Below are 18,175 nucleotides of genomic sequence, written 5' to 3' on the forward strand. Positions count from 1 at the left end.
TTTAGAATCCTGGAATGTAGGCTATCAGGTCCATGGGATTTGTTGACTTTTAGTCAGTCTCCGGTACTTTTTATTTACTCACATTAATTACTTTAAGTTCCTCATTCATTAGACCATTGGTTCCCCACTATTTCTGGTATATTCTTTGTGTCCTCTACTATGAAGACAGATACAAAATATTTGTTTAATGTCTGCTATTTCCTTATTCCCCAATATAATTTCTCTTCTGTCAGTCTTTAGGGGACCCACATTTACTTTTGCTGATCTTTTTTTACATACTTTGTAAAAGATCTTACAATCTGTTTTTATATTTCTTGCATTACAACAACAACTATTTGTATAGCACCTTTAACCTCATAAAACATCCCAAGGCACTTCACAGGAGAATTATAAGACAACAAATTTGACACCGATCCAAATAAGGAGAAATGAGGGCAGATGACTGAAAACTTAGAGGTCGGTTTTAAGGAGCTTCTTAAAGGAGGGAAGAGGTGAAGAGGTTTAGGATGGGGATTCCAGGGCTTAGGGCCTTGGCAGCTGAAGGCACGGCCACCAATGGGTGAGCGATTAAAATCAGAAATGCTCAAGAAGCCAGAATTTGACGAGTGCATATATCTCAGGGCTGTCTGGCTGGAGGAAGTTAGAGATAGGGAGGGGTGAAGCCATGAAGGGATTTGAAAACAAGGATGAGAATTTTAAAATTGAGGCATTGCTTAACCTGGCGCTAGTGTCGGTCAATGAGCACGAGTGATGGGTGAATGGGACTTGTTGCAAGTTAAGACAGGGGTAGCCGAGTTTTGGATGATCTCAAGTTTAAGGAGGGTAGAATGTGGGAGGCCAGCTAGGAGTACATTGGAATAGTAAAATCTAGAGGTAACAAAGCCATGGATGAAGGTTTTGATAGCAGATGAGCTGAGGCAGGGGTGGAGTCGGGTGATATTACATAGGTGGAAATAGGCGGTCTTAGTAATGGCACAGATATGTGGTCGGTAGCTCATTCAGGGTCAAATATGACACCAAAGTTGCGAACAGTATAGTTCAGCCTCAGACAGATGCCAGGGAGAGGGATGGAGTCGGTGACTAGAGAATGGAGTTTGTGGAGGGAACCAAAGACAATGGCTTCCAGTAATTCAATCAGAGTAAATGGTAAGGGCGATGCATAAATATTTTTCTGTATTATTGTGCATAGCCGTCTAAAGAATGTTCTTTTTCAGTTCACTGCTCATCCTTGTTTATAATACTGTAGAAGATGGGCAGGTATTTCTGTTCCATACAGTAATCATAAAAATTGGCAGATTATTTTGAAGCAACACTTTGTTTCTTATAATTTAGCCACTAAAATTCTACCTAAAGTTTATTTTTCAGAACAAAGAAAAGGCTGTTGCTTCCTCTACTAAAGATTCCAAGAGTACACAGTCCAACGATGTGCCACCAAAACCTGTTAGGAGACTTTCAGAGTCCATTCAATCAAATGATGAGTGCGGTACTGAATTAAAAATGGATCATGAACCTTGTCGAAAGCAACTAAGAAGCAATTCCTCATCTCAAGCTTCAGTTATGGAAGCATTGGAAGTGAATGCAGTTAATAAGCTTAATGACTTTAGGGTAGACGAAAGTATGTGTAATAAGGAGTCACCGAAGCAGAAAGATGAAATAAAGAATGTAAAAGAAAGTGATGGGAAAGTGGTGGTGACCGAGAGTGGCTCAAGGACAGAGGATATTCATATAGATGCTGCTCAGAAGCTGGGAAACCCTTCAGCGGAGGAAGCCATGACCAATTGCCATCATGTTATCCTATCAAAGAGTGACAGCAAAGCTCTGGTTTCTACAACAAGTTCTGCAGATTCATCTGCAATAGAGTTTAGCCAAGATGCCAAATCCAGAGAGCACTCAAAAGTAAAGGAAGAAAAAGGCACTGAGAAAGGGAAAGAAAAGAGACATGATGCTGAAAGCTCTTGGTCCAAATCCAGGGAGAATATACAGGAAGATGCAAAAGGCCATGAGAAAAACAAAGAAAAGAGAAATGAATTTGAAAGCACTCGACCAAAATTCAAGGAAAACACACACGATGCTAAAGCCAGTGAAAAAGGGAAGGAGAAACGAAACGATTCTCAAAATTCTCGTTCCAAATTCAGGGAAAGCTCACATGAAGATGCTAAAAGCCATGAGAAAAGCAAAGAAAGGAGAAATGAATCAGAACATAGTCGAACAAAATCTAAGGAAAATGCACAGGATGATAAAGGCCATGAGAGAGGTAAAGAAAAGAGAAATGAATTTGAACATAGTCGATCAAAATCTAAGGAACATGTACGAGATGATAAAGGCCATGAGAGAGGTAAAGAAAAGAGAAATGAGTCTGAACGCTCTCGGTCAAGATCCAAGGAAAGCTTGCAGGAAGATGTGAAAGGCCATGAGAAAGGCAAAGAAAGGAGAGGTGATTCTGGAAGCTCCCGGTCAAAATCGAGAGAGAAAATACAGGAAGATACAAGAAGTCATGAGAGAGTCAAAGAGATTCGAAATGAATCTGAAAGCTCGCGGTCAAAATCAAGGGAAAACTTGCAGGAAGATGTCAGAAGTAAAGAAAAAAGAAAAAATTTTGAAAATTCTCAGTCAAGGTCCAAAGAAGACTTGCAGGAAGATAAAGGCAATGAGAAGAGAGTAGAAAAGAGACAAGATTCTGAAACCTCTCGGTCAAAATCTAAGGAAAACATTGAAAGCTCGCGGTCAAAGTCCAAGCAAGATATTGAATATAATCAGAAAGGAATAGAAAAAAGACATGATTCTGAAACTACTCGGTCAAAATCCAAGGAGCACTCAGAAACCTCTCGATCAAAATCCAGGGATAAATTGCAGCGAGATGTTCAGTATAATGAGAGAGTAGAAAAGAGGCATGATTCTGAAAATACTCATTCAAAATCCAAGGAAACCTTTGAAAGCTCTCGTTCAAAATCCAGGGAAAAAGTGCAGGAAGTTGTTCAAGACAATGAAAAGGGACAGGAAAAGAAGCGCATTTCTGAAAACAATGGGTCAAAACCCAAGGAGCAATCAGAAAGTTTTCAATCAAGATTCAAGGAAAAAGTGCAGGATGATGTTCAAAGCAAGGAGAAAGGAATTGAAAAGAGGCATGATTCTAGAAACATGCATTTTGAAAATTCACGGTTAAGGTCCAAGGAAGACTTGCAGGAAGATAAAGTTCATGAGAAAAAAATGGAGAAAAGGCATAATTTTGAAAATACTCGGTCAAAATCCCGGGAACACTCTGAACACTCACGGTCAAAGTCTAAGGAACATTCTGAAAGCTCCCGATCAAAATACAAAGAAAAAGTGCAGGAAGATATTCAAAACAGTGGAAAAGGAATAGACAGAAAACATAATTCTGAAAACACTCATTCAAAATCCAGGGACCACTCCGAAAGGTCTCGATCAAAATCAAAGGAAAAGGGGCAGGAAAACGTACAAGACACTGAAAAAGGAAAGGAAAAGAAAAATGATTTACAAAGTATTCGGTCAAAATCCAAAGAATACTCTGAAAATGTGCAAGCAAAATCCAAAGAAAAACCACAAGGCAGTGAGAAAGGAATAGAAAAGAAGGGTTATTTTGAAAACATTCGATCAAGATCCAAGGAAAAAGTACTAGATATTCAAAGCAATGAAAAACTAAAAGAAAAGGAGAGCAAGTCACACAATTCTCTGTCCAAGTCCATAGCAACTGATCATGAAGATGTTCAAAGCAGTGAGAAGAGGAGTAAGTTGGAAAACTGTGTGTCAAAGTCTGAGGAAAATGTTGAAACTGCTAAAGGCAATGGATCGGAAGAGGGAAATGAACCTGAAAATGGTCAGTCTGAATCTAAAGCTCACCTGCAGGAAGATACTAAAAAGAATGAGACAGAAAAAGAAAAGAAAAATGGTTCTGAAAATTCTGAATCAAAATTAAAGGAACAGCATATGAAAGACATTGACGAAACAAATGATACGGGGAAAAAACCTGAAAACTCATCAAAGACAAGGGAAAAAGTACAAGATGATGCTAAAAAGGGAACTGATATGGAAAACTCCCAGCTAAAATCAAAAGAAAACACGCCAGATACAAAAGAAATTGCACACAATAGCACGGGAGACTTAAAGATGGAAACAGAAAAGTCAATAAAAACTGAAGATAAGTTAGAGGAGAAAAAGGAAACTGTTGAAAGTGAAGGGAGTGAAGTCAGACATATGAAGGACATACTAAAAAGTGAAAAAGAATTTGAAGATGTACAGAACAAAACGGGTGATTGTAGAGCAGCTCTGTTAGAAAAAGAACAAACAGAGGAACCAGCTCATGACCAAGTAGCAAGGCCAAATGAGTTAAATATTCCTCTAAACATGGAACAGCGTGGATCTTTACTTTCTCCTTATGAAACCATTTCGCCTAATACTCCAACCTTGGATAATGCAAGTCTTCTACATCCAATTGCAGGTGTGGCACAGTTTGTTCATTATGATCCATCTTCACCAGCTACTCCAACACTTGATGAAAATTTTAGCTATGAGGCCCCCTCTGTTGCCCAAGGCATAGTTGAACATTCAGTGGAAGGTTCTGGAAAGCAAGAGGCTCATGATCCAGAAAGCATTAAAGAGGATTTGCACGATGAACAGCAAGCTGAAGGATTAGATAACAAACTGGATACCAAATGTGACCCATCAAAAGTAGAGACACAAGGTATGAGGAAAATACATAATATGCAACTCTTAGTTGTTCACAGAAATGGTTCATTTGAGGATTTTTTAGTATTCTTGGAATATTAGAATATATATTCACCCAATGGTAGGAAATTACAGTGGAATATAGCTTTAGCATTTTGTGTTGTAACCTTTTCAGAGCCACTTGATTTCCCCCAGTGTTATTGAGGACAAGCCTTCAACCAGTTCTGTTTGCTTTATCAGCAGCAGTGTCTTGCTGTGGCTGTCCAAGTAGGAGCATTTGTGTTGTTTCCCTATTCCTCGTCATGTCGAGCCCACTGGTTTCCATTAACAAGAACTAAAAACCTAATGGTGGGGGAAGCATCCACATGATCTGCAGTGTAGATTATAAAACAGTGGATAGCAGAGAGTGATTTCAAGACTACAATTTCATAGTGAGGTTCAGATATGTGCTATAAACTGCTTGAGCTTCACCCTTGGTTTAGGATATCTGTCCTTGAAGTTATTGACAGATCTTGTCATAAAATTTAAAATGTATACATATAACGATTTTGTTTTGACAAAACAACTTCATTTACCTGAATGTTAATTACACATGTGTTAATAGACATGGATCAGAGTGCACAAGTGCAGAACATTTTTTTTGTAGTGCAGCTGGTTGCTTGCTTTGAATGAATTTATGCTAATAAGACTGACAGAACTGATAAAACAATCTTGCAGAGTTTTTCTTACGAAATTTCTTTACCCATTCATGTAGAGCTGCCAGTTCAGCAGGATGTTATAACAGAAATAAACACGAGTGCCAGTTGTGAGTGGAAAGATGATGCGGTAAGTAGCTTTATAGAAAGGGTACATGTCAGTGGAAAAATACCAAATGGTTCAACTATCGGGAGTGACTTGAGTGTGCCTCCTCTTCCATGCTCTTTCCTCTGTCCTTGACATAGTACCTGGCGTGTATTCTGCTTATGTAACAGAATTATAGATATTCAGTAAAGGAGGCCATTTAACCCATTGTGCCGGTGCTAACTGGAGCTTACATACTGTACTATAATTGCAAATCGGTATCTTTCCCCCCATGTCCCTATATATATAATTTTTTCAAATACTTAGGCTGCACATCATGTAATTGCAAATTGGCTGTCAGTAGCCAATTGTGGTAAAGCATTCCATTCTGTTTTTCTTTTAAATCTTCTAACTCACTCTTATCTATTTGCCAGCCAGTGAAAGCAATCTTTCACTATCCTTTTGAAACCTTTCATAGTTTTCAAAATATATTAATGACCCATTCTCTGTTCCAGTGGGAGGAAGAAACAATTTTTGAGTCTTTATAACCACAGTCTACTCTTAATTCGGAGTTACTTAATTCAAATTGGAAAAAATGCCTGCTAATGAAAATGTGTTGCCTCCTTTGAACCTTTTATTTTGGTTAATTCGAATTTGTACCCCAAACCCCCAAATGGCTCCTAACCAGTAAAATTTATAGCTTAATTTGAATTCAACCTGGTTCAAGCAGGCTAGAGCAACTAACATCCCTGGGCCACCCAACCTCACCTTGCAGGAAAAAGTGAATTAGTTCACCGAAGAATTTGACACTTGGGACAGCAAGCAACATTTCCACAGAAAGCATCAACAATTGGGTAAGTAATAAAAATTCCTGAATTGCTATCTCATAAACCAAAGGTGTCTTTTCTGGTGATGAAACTGGCCTTGGACAGAAGCTGCATCTAAACGGAATGCTAACTTTCATCAACCAAAAATGTTCAGGTGGGAGAAAAGCAGAGCAGCAAATTACTGTCATGGTTTGTACTAGCATGTTTGGGGGAGGAGGAGGCAGAGGAGAAAGAAAGCTCTGCTGATTAGGAGTTGAGTTTCTCCTTCTCTCCCCCCCCCCCCCACTGTTTTTATGGTGCTACTACTCTGCCTGTGTAAGCTACAGAAACAACAATAAGGCATATGAAGAGCAGCTCTGTCACTTTGTCCAAAGCAGGGTATCTCAAGACAGAAAAGTCATGTTGATAGTTAACAACTGTGGGGCTTACATGAAGTGCCTGCGACAAAAGTCAGAATCCACTGGCAACAGCTTTCTCCACTGTAAATTCAACCTACCAGCTGCATCTGACCGTTATGGATTCCACATGGGAACAGACAGCAGGCACTGACTGAAGCAGAAAACCTCTTGGAGCGCGAGAGTTCTTTTTTGCAACTGTTAGAAGACATGACGTTTGAATCCATTTTGAGGGATTGCTGACCAATAATTGTTGATGCTGTGCAGGAATGTTACTGCTAGTGAGATTGAGGAAAAGGCTCAAACAAGTGGATCCGACAAGCAGACAATGATAGCAAACCAGTCTCTATCATAGGAATGGCTCCAATTTGTTTTGCTCTCAAGTAATGCATGCTGCTGGCAACGCTGCATTCATTACTCGTCTCTAGTTTGTAGAACTGAGTGACTGCTCGAGCATTAAGAGTCAACCACAAAGAGTGGATCAGAGTCAAGTGTAGCCCAGACTGGATAGGAATGGCAGGTTCCCTGTCCTGAAAGAGAAATTGGTGAACCATTTGGGTTTTTAAGACAGCATGGTAGCTTTCCTGGTCAATTTTTCTGCTGCTGGCCTGTAATTTACCAAACTATGTGTGCTTGTTGAAGAAGTGGCTGACATTCTTGTGGCTGTTGGCAGGAAGCATCGCAATCGGAGAATATTGCAAAATTAACTTTACATTGTGCTGTTTATACAGTGCTCAGGTTTTGATCATATGGATTTCATTAGCTGCTTTGATGTTTTGATTTTTTTTGTTTCTGTAGTGTCCGCTCATTCGTTAAAATTAATGGGCTGAAATTTGCAGTCTTGCCGGGTATGTACGATGTGTGCATGCACACGGCAAGGCTTCGTAAATGCAGGTTCTCAGCACGCAATGCACATGCTTTTGCAATCGGCTTTTGCAATCTGTCAAAATTTATTTTGACAGATCCAGCGCATCCTGCAGGAAGGATATCCGCGGGGCAGAGATTGGGCTATTTGCCCAACTCTTGCCCAGCGAATGTCCTTCAAACTCTTATGCCTGGTAAAAGCAGGCATATAGCCTACTTTTAACAGTGTAAGCAGTTTTAAAACATAGAAAAATTAAATGTAATCAATCATTTTTATATTTAAGAACCCTGTCCATTAAGGTAAGTTTATTTTTAACCCTTTTTTTTAATTCTCCCCAAAAAATGCTTTTCTTAAAACATTTAATTGCATTCAATTTCAATTAATTTTAAATATGTGAAGTGTTTTTTTTTATTTATTGTGTTTCTTGTTTTAGGGGGGTATTCTCATTAATAGTAATGGAAGTTTGCAAAAACAACTCCCATTATTATCAATGAGAATACTGCATAATGATTGGTGGTCCAGGACCACATGATTCCAGGATACGCATTCGTATCTGGAGGACATGTTCCCATATGCTGCACAGCGAATGAAGGCCTCTGACAATGAATCTTGCATTCCTCTGGGACCACAAGGTATTTTCGTAGATTTTTTTCGGGTCGGAGGCGTTCGTCTGAAGGAAGCCTTCGACTGCAATTTTACCCCAAATTCGTATGATTGGATTTTTTTTTTTAAATGGATCGAAAACTGACTTCAAATTAACAGGAGTAAACTGAATAGCCTCTCATTCCTGATATAATCTGTGAATGTTTACTAGATTTTCCATGGCTGTGGTATCCTTCCTATTATGTTGGGCCAAGAGCTGTGCACAATACTCCTAACAGTAGCCTGACTAATGTGTAAATTCAAAATATAACCCAGAATCCCATTAGCTTTATTATGGTCTTTCCTTAGGAATATTTTCTTCACTGTTTCACATTTCTTTGCATTCTTCTTCATAGTTTGCCACGCTCACTTAATTTGATATGCACTAACTTCAATATCATTTCTCTAGTGCCGATGTCCAAATTATTTATATAAATGGAAAACATGAGCTCTTCATGACGTGCACTCTACTCACATCCACCAGTTTGCAAAAATGTACACATGTTGAGTAGTTTATTTTGCATTTCAATGATTTTATTGATCATGGTTTATGGACACTCATGAGATGTGGACAATGTGTATAATTATACGCACAGTCACTCAATACCGTCCTACAGATTCTTTTTGTATCTGTTTGAGGTTGGAAGGTAAAGGAGTGAGGTTCAAGAGCTCAGAAAATTTGATCCTGACATTTCTAGGGAGTAAAAAATCAATGGGACATAACGAGGAATGGGAACTTTTTTTAACATTGATCCCAAAAAATGGATGTAGACCACATATAAGAGTAAAGGAATGGACAAAACACTCCATCCTCATACATGCCCACATGCCCATCCTTGACTTCTCATGAGGTCTTGCTACCTCAGATCACAAAGCCATTGCTCCATTTTTTCCCTTAACATCTACATCAGTTGTACCCTAAGGCTCTATCTTTGTCCCATTTTTCTCTGCCTACTTGCTGCTGTTTGGTGACATCATAGTGCTTAGCTGATGTGAGCAAATAATTTCTTCATCCCCGCATCGCCAAAACCAAAACTATCCTGTTTAGCACGCGCTTAAAATTTTGCATCTTTGCCATTCTTCTGTCTGCTCCCTCGGATTGAGCCAGATAGTACACAGCCTTGCCGTTCTGTTTGAATTTGAACTGAGCTTCAAATCTCTCACCCTTGCCACCACCAAGACTGCCTATTTCCACCTCCACAATCATGGCATGTCTCTAGTACTCGCACTATTCTACGCCACCAGTGCCGACATTGCAAGTTCTACCTCTCTCAAATTACAACTTTTGTTCAAATGTCCACCATTCATATTCTATCCAATGTTAAGTTGCACTTCTCTATTATCCTTGTGCTCTTCAACCTTCACTGGTTCCCTGTCGACCTACACATTTTTGAAATTCTTGCTCTTATCCACAGATCCAACCCATGTCATAGTCCCTCCCCATCTCTGCAACCTCATTCTGCCCTATGTTCCAGTACACACTCCAGTGACTCTTCCAATTCTACCTTCCACTTTTCGCTGCTCTGTCAGCTTCAGCACTTTGAGGCATCTGAACCCCGGACTCAGGATTGCTCTCCCTCATTCCCTCTGCAAAGTGCTCTCTCTCTCCTGCTTTATAGGCTTCCTCAAAATTTGCCTATTTGATCTTGCCCGGAGCCCCTACCCTCTAATCCTTCACAATTCACTGTTCTGGTTATTTTCATCCCTGAAACACTTATTTACATTAAAAGATAAGTTGTTGTAGCATTGATTTAACTAGTAATCTTAGCGTATTTCTGAAGTAAACTGCCAACAAAGATGGACTTAATCCCAGATAGTTAGGAAATAAGCTAATTCTCTGCTGCCCTCTGTTACCATTTGCATATGCCAGCACTGCGTGAGCATGTACATCTCCTATTTCACTATCGGAATAGTGCCTTAGCTCCTTTCTAGACAAAGACTGTCTCTGTCTCACCTTGACTCTGTCTTACGCCCCTCCCCAAGCAATGAAATTCAGATCAGGATCACTGCCAAGTAGTGGAAATTGCTCTTCTTTTCGAAGATGTTTACATTAATTGTTTTGCCATTAATTATCATTAATGGAAATAATTGCTTTTATTCGGGGTCAGCTTTTTAATGTTTAAAATGTTTTATGGTATTTGTATCTGTTGTTTGATTACTTGGGCCTATCTGGTCATCATTTGCTGAGTCTCATTCATTTTGCTGTATAGATTTTTGCTCTGTAAGGCCATGTGCAGTAATCTGTGTATGATCCGGAGGAACTTGAAAAATGTTTTTCTACTCTCGTTTGCTGCTTATAGTCTCATTATGTTGCACACTTAAAAGACTGAACAAAATCAGTCTTAGACCAGTAATGTCCGAGGGTTAGGTATTCTGGTATTTAAAGTACTATGTAATGTGTTTTGCTTCAGTAAGATTCATGTAATACTGGGTCTGAATGTGTATTTCTTTTTGTAAATGCTTATGGCGTAATTGCACATGAATCTTTGATTTCTGCCAGTCATTGTTTTTGTTCATTACGCTGCGCATGCCACATACTTGTACTGTATCTACCTTTTTCCAATTTGCACCCTTCTGAAGGCTGAGATATAATTTGATGGTCACTAACAGCTATCTCTGCATCCCCAAAGTGGCCATTCCTAATTGCAACCTAGACAGAGAATGTTGCAGGCTATTCAGCTGATCTCAACCAACATCCACACACATGCACTACAGTACAACGTCTGAAATCCAGAATCCTCGGGACCGAATCCGTGCTGAATTTCAGGTTTTGCCGGATTTCAGACCCCGCCAATCCTCCGCTTCTCGCCGCTCGCCGAAATGTCTGATTTTCGGACAATTCTGGTTTTCGGAATTCCGGATTCGGGACGCTGCACCTGTACTAGTGGGGGTGACTATGTAAACTCACTAAAATTGTTCCTTGAAATAAATAATGCTTGCATTTACTTGCCTTTTACATCTAAAACTAGCAGTGCTTTGCACAGTGAATTACTTCTAAAGTTGTACCTCTTATCCGGTTGAATCTCTCTCTGGACCTGGCCTGTGCCGGATAAGGGATTTTGGCGGACAACGAGAGGTCCAGTTAAATTGAATGGTACACGCACTGAGCAAGGGGATATCGGAGCTGGCTGGCTTTGGTCTGGGAGTGCGATCAAGATCATGGGGGGTGGGGGACGAGCGGTGGATCGCGGGGTCAGGCCAGCGATTGTGGGAGTCTGCAGCGATTGCGGGAAGAAGGACTTCAATTTGTTCATGTCAGAGCGGCCGGGAATGGTGCCGGATGAGGGTTGGTGCTGGAGAAGGGAATCCCGAAGAAGGGAGGTTCTATCTGCATAGGCAAAATATTGCATTGTAACAATAGCACTTTCTTTCCCCACATGTGTCCTGTGTAGTAAAACTTTTGAGGGGATTCTGGAACGATGATTTGTGCAATTCATATTTCTGCTCCGATGTATATTTTCTTTTCTAAAGGAATTAAATATAATGTATTAATACAAATTTTCCTCCCAATATAGGAGGAGCAATTTGTAGAAGGTGCTGAAGAGCGAGGTTCCTCTCAGAAAGAAAGAAAACCCAAGCGTCCATATACTCCAGTAGAAAATCCCTTCAAGCGGAGGTATCTTCATTCAGGTATATACAAAGTAATCTCCGCTTTTCATTTTTTCTTTGGGGGTGGGGGGGAAGCAAAGGGCTATTTTTTGATTACAAATGTCTTGTAAGAATTTAAGCCTTTAGCTACCAGTATTAAAATATTTTCTTGCTGCGTTTTTATACCTTAAGAGGAGAAATCTGCAGTAGAGAACAAACATATGCCCACACCTGTTGAAGAAGCTGTGCTAGTTCAAGTACAAAATGAAGAAAGACCAACGCAGTCTGGAGGCAAAATTGCTTCAAAGCTTGAAGAAAAAGCAAGGTAGTTTGCTGCTCTGTAGTTATCATAATTCAAAGACTATTACTTTTCAGTTACCTATACAGTAGTACATTTCAGAAAGGGAAAAATCCACTTAATGTATCCCTTCCACTGACTTAATCCATTTCTAATGTATTAAAATTTTATTTAGTACATTTTAGAAGCAACACTATTCGGCAATTAATAATTGTACAATTGCAATTATTTTTTTTTAAATATAGTTTCTGTGAAGTAAATAACCTGAAGAAGGCTGGTATATATTATTACATCATAGCCTGCCAATTGGTGGTGCTTTAATGAATTGAGGGGCACCTATTATGTAGTAAAGTATCCCTTGGCTTTTACAATAAAAATAATGAACTTCTAGCTGCATGTTTCCGGGGCATCCCAAAACCCTTCATATCTAATGTCTTGTAAACAAGTGCAGTAGCAAATTTGAACTCAGCAGGGTGCTACAAATTGTAAACAAAATAATTGACCAGTTTGATCTGTTTTTGCTGATTTTGATTGAGAAGAATGTTGCTCAGGGTACCAGGCAAGCTCTGCTTCTCTTCTAGCAGTGCCTTTTGCATGCAGCTGAAAAGGCAGCCATTGTTTTATCTGAAACATGGCACCTCTGACATTGCGGCACCTCTGACATTGCAGCACACCCAGAGCACTGCACAGAACTGTGTTCAAATTCTGCAGTGAGCTTTGTGCCTAGAACCTCTGTCTCAGATGAGAGTGCTACCAACTCCTTGTGCAAGTTTAACATTTTCCAGAAATCAGTTTGTGTTTCTTGCATTATTGTTCTTGCACCAGTATATAGACTAAGTGGACCTGAGTCCATGATCGGATCAGCCATGATCGTATTAAATGGCAGAGCAGACTCGAGGGGCTGTATGGCCTAATCCTGCTCCTATTTCTTATGTTCTTATAATTCATTTTGGGCTCAGTTGCATAAGTGACCTTCAGTTAAATTCATAAGTACCTTGTTGGAAATGACTATAATCACATAGTACTGAAGGGATTAGTTGTCCATGTTACTGCTGGGATTTTGGCAGCAACAGCACAAAATAAAACGTTTTGACCAAAACTTTGCAGCATACTTGACATTCAGAATCTTGTCTACGAAGGGACAGACTATTACTGTACAAGTTCAGTATATACAGTTTTGATATTTTATCCATTTTTTTAGAAGCCAGACATCTGATTCGAACGTTCAGAATAAACCAACCACTCGTGCAGCCAAAAAAATAAGTAGCCCTGAGCATGTACCAGTAACTGAACGAGAACGGCGTTCATCAACTTCAGCAAAAGAGAAACCAACGTCTGATTCAAAGGCTCGGAAATCTCCAGCAACAGTGTTGGTCACAAGGTAAGGCTACAAGGCAAATGTTCATTTGTAATGATCGGTTTATCCCTCTTGTTTGAAATGAGTGCATATTTAATTCTTGTTTGAAATGAGTGCATATTTAATTATCTTCCTCTTGAGACATTTCAATTGGTTCAAACAAAATAGCTCCAGAATGTAATGCCCAGGATGTTTTTAAAATTAACTTTTACAGATTTTTGGGAGATAATTTGGTTTTGGTTTACTTTACTTGTTTGTTATATGGTTTACAACTGTTAAATAGGCTACCTTGTCATTTATTTTAACTAATGCACTGGTATACCACAAGAAGTTGAAGTGTGAAAATAATTGCTGTTTTATAGTGATATTTGTCAATTCAATTTGCAATCAGCAAGCAAATTAAAGTCACACTGAAATCATGTAAGATGCAAAATTCAGTATGTACCTTTCTGAACATATTTTTGGGGAAAAGGAAGATAATGCAGGTGCATAAAGTAAGCAGGAAAGTTAGAGATGCTGGAATTCATCAGAACAGGTAATGTATCAGCAATTGATTAATACTCAGCCAAATACAAGATTATATTACACTTTTTCTGGGGTCACTCATTTAAAATGGAAATGAGGAGGAATTTCTTCTCAGGGTTGTGAATCTTTGGAATTCTGTACCCCAGAGAGCTGTGGAGGCTGGATCATTGAATATATTTAAGGTAGAGATAGACAGATTTATGAATGATGGCGTCAAGGGTTATGGGGAGCGGGCAGGGAAGTGGAGTTGAGGTCAAGATTAGATCAGCCATGAACTTATTGAATGACGGAGCAGGCTCGAGGGGCCAAATGGCCTACTCCTGCTCCTATTTCTTATGCTCAATTATACCGAGTATTGGTCAGACTTCATTTTTGGGGTTTGAGTGCCCATCTCTGAGGTGGTCTTTGAGAAAGCTGTGATGGTAGAATTGATAAACTTGGGTTATTTTTACAGGATCTGATTGAGATGTTTAAAATAATCAAGGGAATTTACATGGCATTTTGAAAACACCTATTTCCTTTTAAGGGAATCCAGAAAAAGAGGGACATAATCTGGTAGTTGGCTGAGTATTAAAATCAAATTCAGGAAAAATATTTCTTTACAGAAAAAATTTGTAAGAATGTAGAATGCCTGGCTCCAGATGGACATAAATGAGATACAAGGATTTTAATGGTTATGGAAAAAGGGTCAGAAATTGTGATTAAAGATTTACCATGGCCAACAAAACGGAGTAACATACTCAATGGGTCAAAAGACCTATCTTGTTCCTATGTACCACCTTCTGACATGATTACTGTTTCAGCACTGTAATGTGCTTTGCTATTGCTACTAACTAGTACCAGGGAAGTTGGGAGGTGGGGGTGGGAGGGTGGTGTGGGGGTTGGAAGTTGGGGGAGACAGGAGGGGAATGGAAGTTGGAAGGGGAATAGAGGGGGGGGGTGGAAGTTGGGAGGGGAGAGGGGGGGATGGGAGGGGAGAGGGGGGGATGGGAGGGGAGAGGGGGGGATGGGAGGGGAGAGGGGGGGATGGAAGTTGGGAGGGGAGAGGGGGGATGGAATTTGGGAAGGGGAGAAGTTGGGAGGGGAGAGGGGGGGATGGAATTTGGGAAGGGGAGAAGTTGGGAGGGGAGAGGGGGGGATGGAAGTTGGGAGGGGAGAGGGGGGAATGGAAGTTGGGAGGAGAGAGGGGGGGATGGAAGTTGGGAGGGGAAAAGAGAGGGGGTCAGGATCTTGTGGGGGAAGCACTGAACAGTGGGGTACAGGGAAGAACATGATCCAAATGGGAAGATGGATCACGTTCCCCCGCCCTCTGTTAGGCCTGGCTCACGTGCTTCCATCTCCACCCCCTTTACACATGCACCACATTCTTGCTCTCTTTCCCCCTCCCTGTTTTTTGACAGACGCAATCCACCTGATTTGGGATAATCCTGGGGTTGGAAATTGACTGGGGAGCTGTTAACTTGGCTCCCCACAATAGTTTTGGGATTTTCTGCCAGAAGTGACATTAGTTGTTGAGTTATGGCTGCCATATCAATGATGGATTCTGATAACTGCAGCATGTTATTGGCATCTAGTGCTCAGGGCCAGTGGAAGGCCCCCCAAAAGATGTTTTTTTTAATAACACCCTGCCAATCGATTCACTTCTGCTGTAATTTGGAAATTTCAGGGACAAAGCACAGCTCCATAGCCGGCTGACACCACTCTGCTGTTGTAGGCAACCAAGGCCTCTAGCAGCCATTTTTCCTCTTTCCTCAGGTGGTAATCCCTGTGGGAACTCTCCTGAAATATGTAAATTAGACTGACACCAAAAAATTTGACAGGGTCAGTGCTCGGCTGATTGGGTGAGCATGAAATTGTGCCCCATTGTAGATTTGACTGCAAAGCCACTGAGGAAAATCCGGGCCACATTGTAATGAAGTTGAGAGTTGTGATTCAGAATAAGAACATAAGAAATAGAAGCAGGAGCAGGCCATTTGGCCCCGCTATTCAATAAGATCACGGCTGATCTGAGCATGGAATCAGCTCTACTTCCCTGCCCGCTCCTCATAACCCTTTACTCCATTATCACTCAAAAATCTGTCGATCTCTGCCTCAAATATATTCAATAACTCAGCCTCCACAGTTCTCTGGGGCAGAAAATTCCATAGATTTACAAACCTCAGAGAAGACATTTCTCCTCATCTCAGTTTTAAGTGGGCGGCCCTTATTCTAAGACTATGTCCCCTAGTTTTGGTTTCCCCTATGAGTGGAAATATCCTCTCTGCATCCACCTTGTCGAGCCCCCTCATTATCTTATAAATTTCAATAAGATCACTTCTCATTCTTCTGAACGCCAATGTGTATAGGCCCAACCTACTCAATCTATCCTCATAAGTCAACCCCCTCATCTCCGGATTCAACTTAGTGAACCTTCTCTAAACAGCCTCCAATGCAAGTATATCCTTCCTTAAATACAGAGACCAAAACTGTACGTAGTACTCCAGGTGTGGCCTCACCGATACCCTGCATAGTTGTAGCAGGACTTCTCTGCTTTTATACTCTATCCCCCTTGCAATAAAGGCCAACATTCCATTTGCCTTCCTGATCACTTGCTGTACCTGCATACTAACTTTTTGTGTTTCATGCACAAGGAACTCCAGGTCTCTCTGTACTGCAGCACTTTGCAATTTTTCTCAATTTAAATTATAATTTGCTTTTCTATTATTTCTGTCCAAGTGGATAACCTCACATTTTCCCACATTATATTCCATCTGCCAAATTTTTGCCCACTCACTTAGCCTGTCTATATCCCTTTGCAGATTGTTTGTGTCCTCGCAATTTTCTTTCCCACCCATCTTTGGATCATCAGCAAACTTGGTTACATTACACTCAGTCCCTTTATCCAAGTCATTAATATAGATTGTAAATAGTTGAGGACCCAGCACCGATCCCTGCCAACCAGAAAATGACCCATTGATCCCGACTCTGTTTTCTGTTAGTTAACCAATCGTCTATCCATGCTTAATAGATTATCCCCAACCCCGTGAGCTTTGAAGCTTTTATCTTGTGCAGTAACCTCTTATGTGGCACCTTATCCAATGTCTTCTGGAAATCCAAATACACCACATCGACTGGTTCCCCTTTATCCACCCTGCTCGTTACATCTTCAAAGAACTCCAGCAAATTTGTCAAACATGATTTACCTTTCATAAAACCATGCTGACTCTACTTGATTGAATTATGCTTTTCCAAATGTCCCGCTACTGCTTCCTTAATAATGGACTCCAGCATTTTCCCAACGACAGATGTTAGGCTAACTGGTCTATAGTTTCCTGCTTTTTGTCTGCCTCTTTTTTTAGAATTCCAAAGTGAATATTCGGGTCTAAGTCTACAATGTCTTCTGTATGTCATGGAATTTTGTCATTTCACAGATCAAGAAGTCAGCCATCTCCTGTGATTAAACAAGGACTCAAACGAGAAGCGAGTCCAGGAGAACGCAGAAGAGGACAGCATAAAATTGCAGAAGTGCCACCAAAGAGAACAAAGCGATAACTAGGAATGCTAAATATTGCCACTCTGATAACGAAATTAAGCTATTGTGTATATTGTGTATTATAAATTAAGTTATAATTGTTGTAGTAATGTAAGGGAAATGTGAAGTCAGTATTGATAGATTAAAACTGTCTTTTTTTACTGTACTTAAACTTTTGTGTTGTATATGGGAAATGGTGATGAAAATGTTGACGTGCTTTTACCTGTTGTAACTTGCAATTTTAAGTACGAGTTTTCATTCTATGAATGTATTTTATTTTTACCAGATCCTATTTAATTGACAAAATTGTTTGCTGAAACTAAGCAACTGAGGGATGCAACTATTCACAATATAATGCTGTACATTGTTAATGTGCATTTCTTGTTAATGTTCCATATGTTACATCCTTGGAATAGCTGACCAAAATATTTTGTATTCACGTAAAACTCATTGAGCATGTTCAAATGGTTTATAATAAAAAAAAATACTTGTGTTTATATAGTGCCTTATCATGCTGAGACACCTGGAAACACTTCACACCATGAAATAACTTGGTGCAATGATGTTATTTAGGCAAAGATTGTATTGAAGTTTTAATTTTAATGCATCATATAATGTTTTGAAAACTTGTATAATATGTGATACTTGTGTGCATACTTTGTCTATCATGCTCCAGATATCAGATTTTGTTAAACCTGTGAACT

General features: G+C 40.0%; 1 protein-coding gene across 3 annotated transcripts in view; it reads left to right on the forward strand.

The window, feature by feature from the left end:
• The window catches only part of bod1l1 (biorientation of chromosomes in cell division 1-like 1), an 88,799-nt gene extending 70,831 nt beyond the window's left edge, over window positions 1-17,968 (forward strand). For 2 of the 3 annotated variants that reach the window (XM_070870911.1, XM_070870913.1), the window contains exons 10-15: window positions 1,354-4,699; window positions 5,438-5,508; window positions 11,708-11,822; window positions 11,973-12,105; window positions 13,280-13,459; window positions 17,371-17,968. In XM_070870911.1, coding sequence (XP_070727012.1) covers window positions 1,354-4,699; window positions 5,438-5,508; window positions 11,708-11,822; window positions 11,973-12,105; window positions 13,280-13,459; window positions 17,371-17,491 — 3,966 coding nt within the window. In that variant the 3' untranslated portion in view covers window positions 17,492-17,968. The remainder of the gene's footprint in view (window positions 1-1,353; window positions 4,700-5,437; window positions 5,509-11,707; window positions 11,823-11,972; window positions 12,106-13,279; window positions 13,460-17,370) is intronic. The other variant, XM_070870912.1, reaches the window with a different exon arrangement.
• The last annotated feature ends 207 nt before the right edge of the window (window positions 17,969-18,175 follow it).

Source organism: Pristiophorus japonicus, chromosome 2 (assembly GCF_044704955.1).
Source record: "Pristiophorus japonicus isolate sPriJap1 chromosome 2, sPriJap1.hap1, whole genome shotgun sequence".
Classification (NCBI taxonomy): Eukaryota; Metazoa; Chordata; class Chondrichthyes; family Pristiophoridae; genus Pristiophorus; species Pristiophorus japonicus.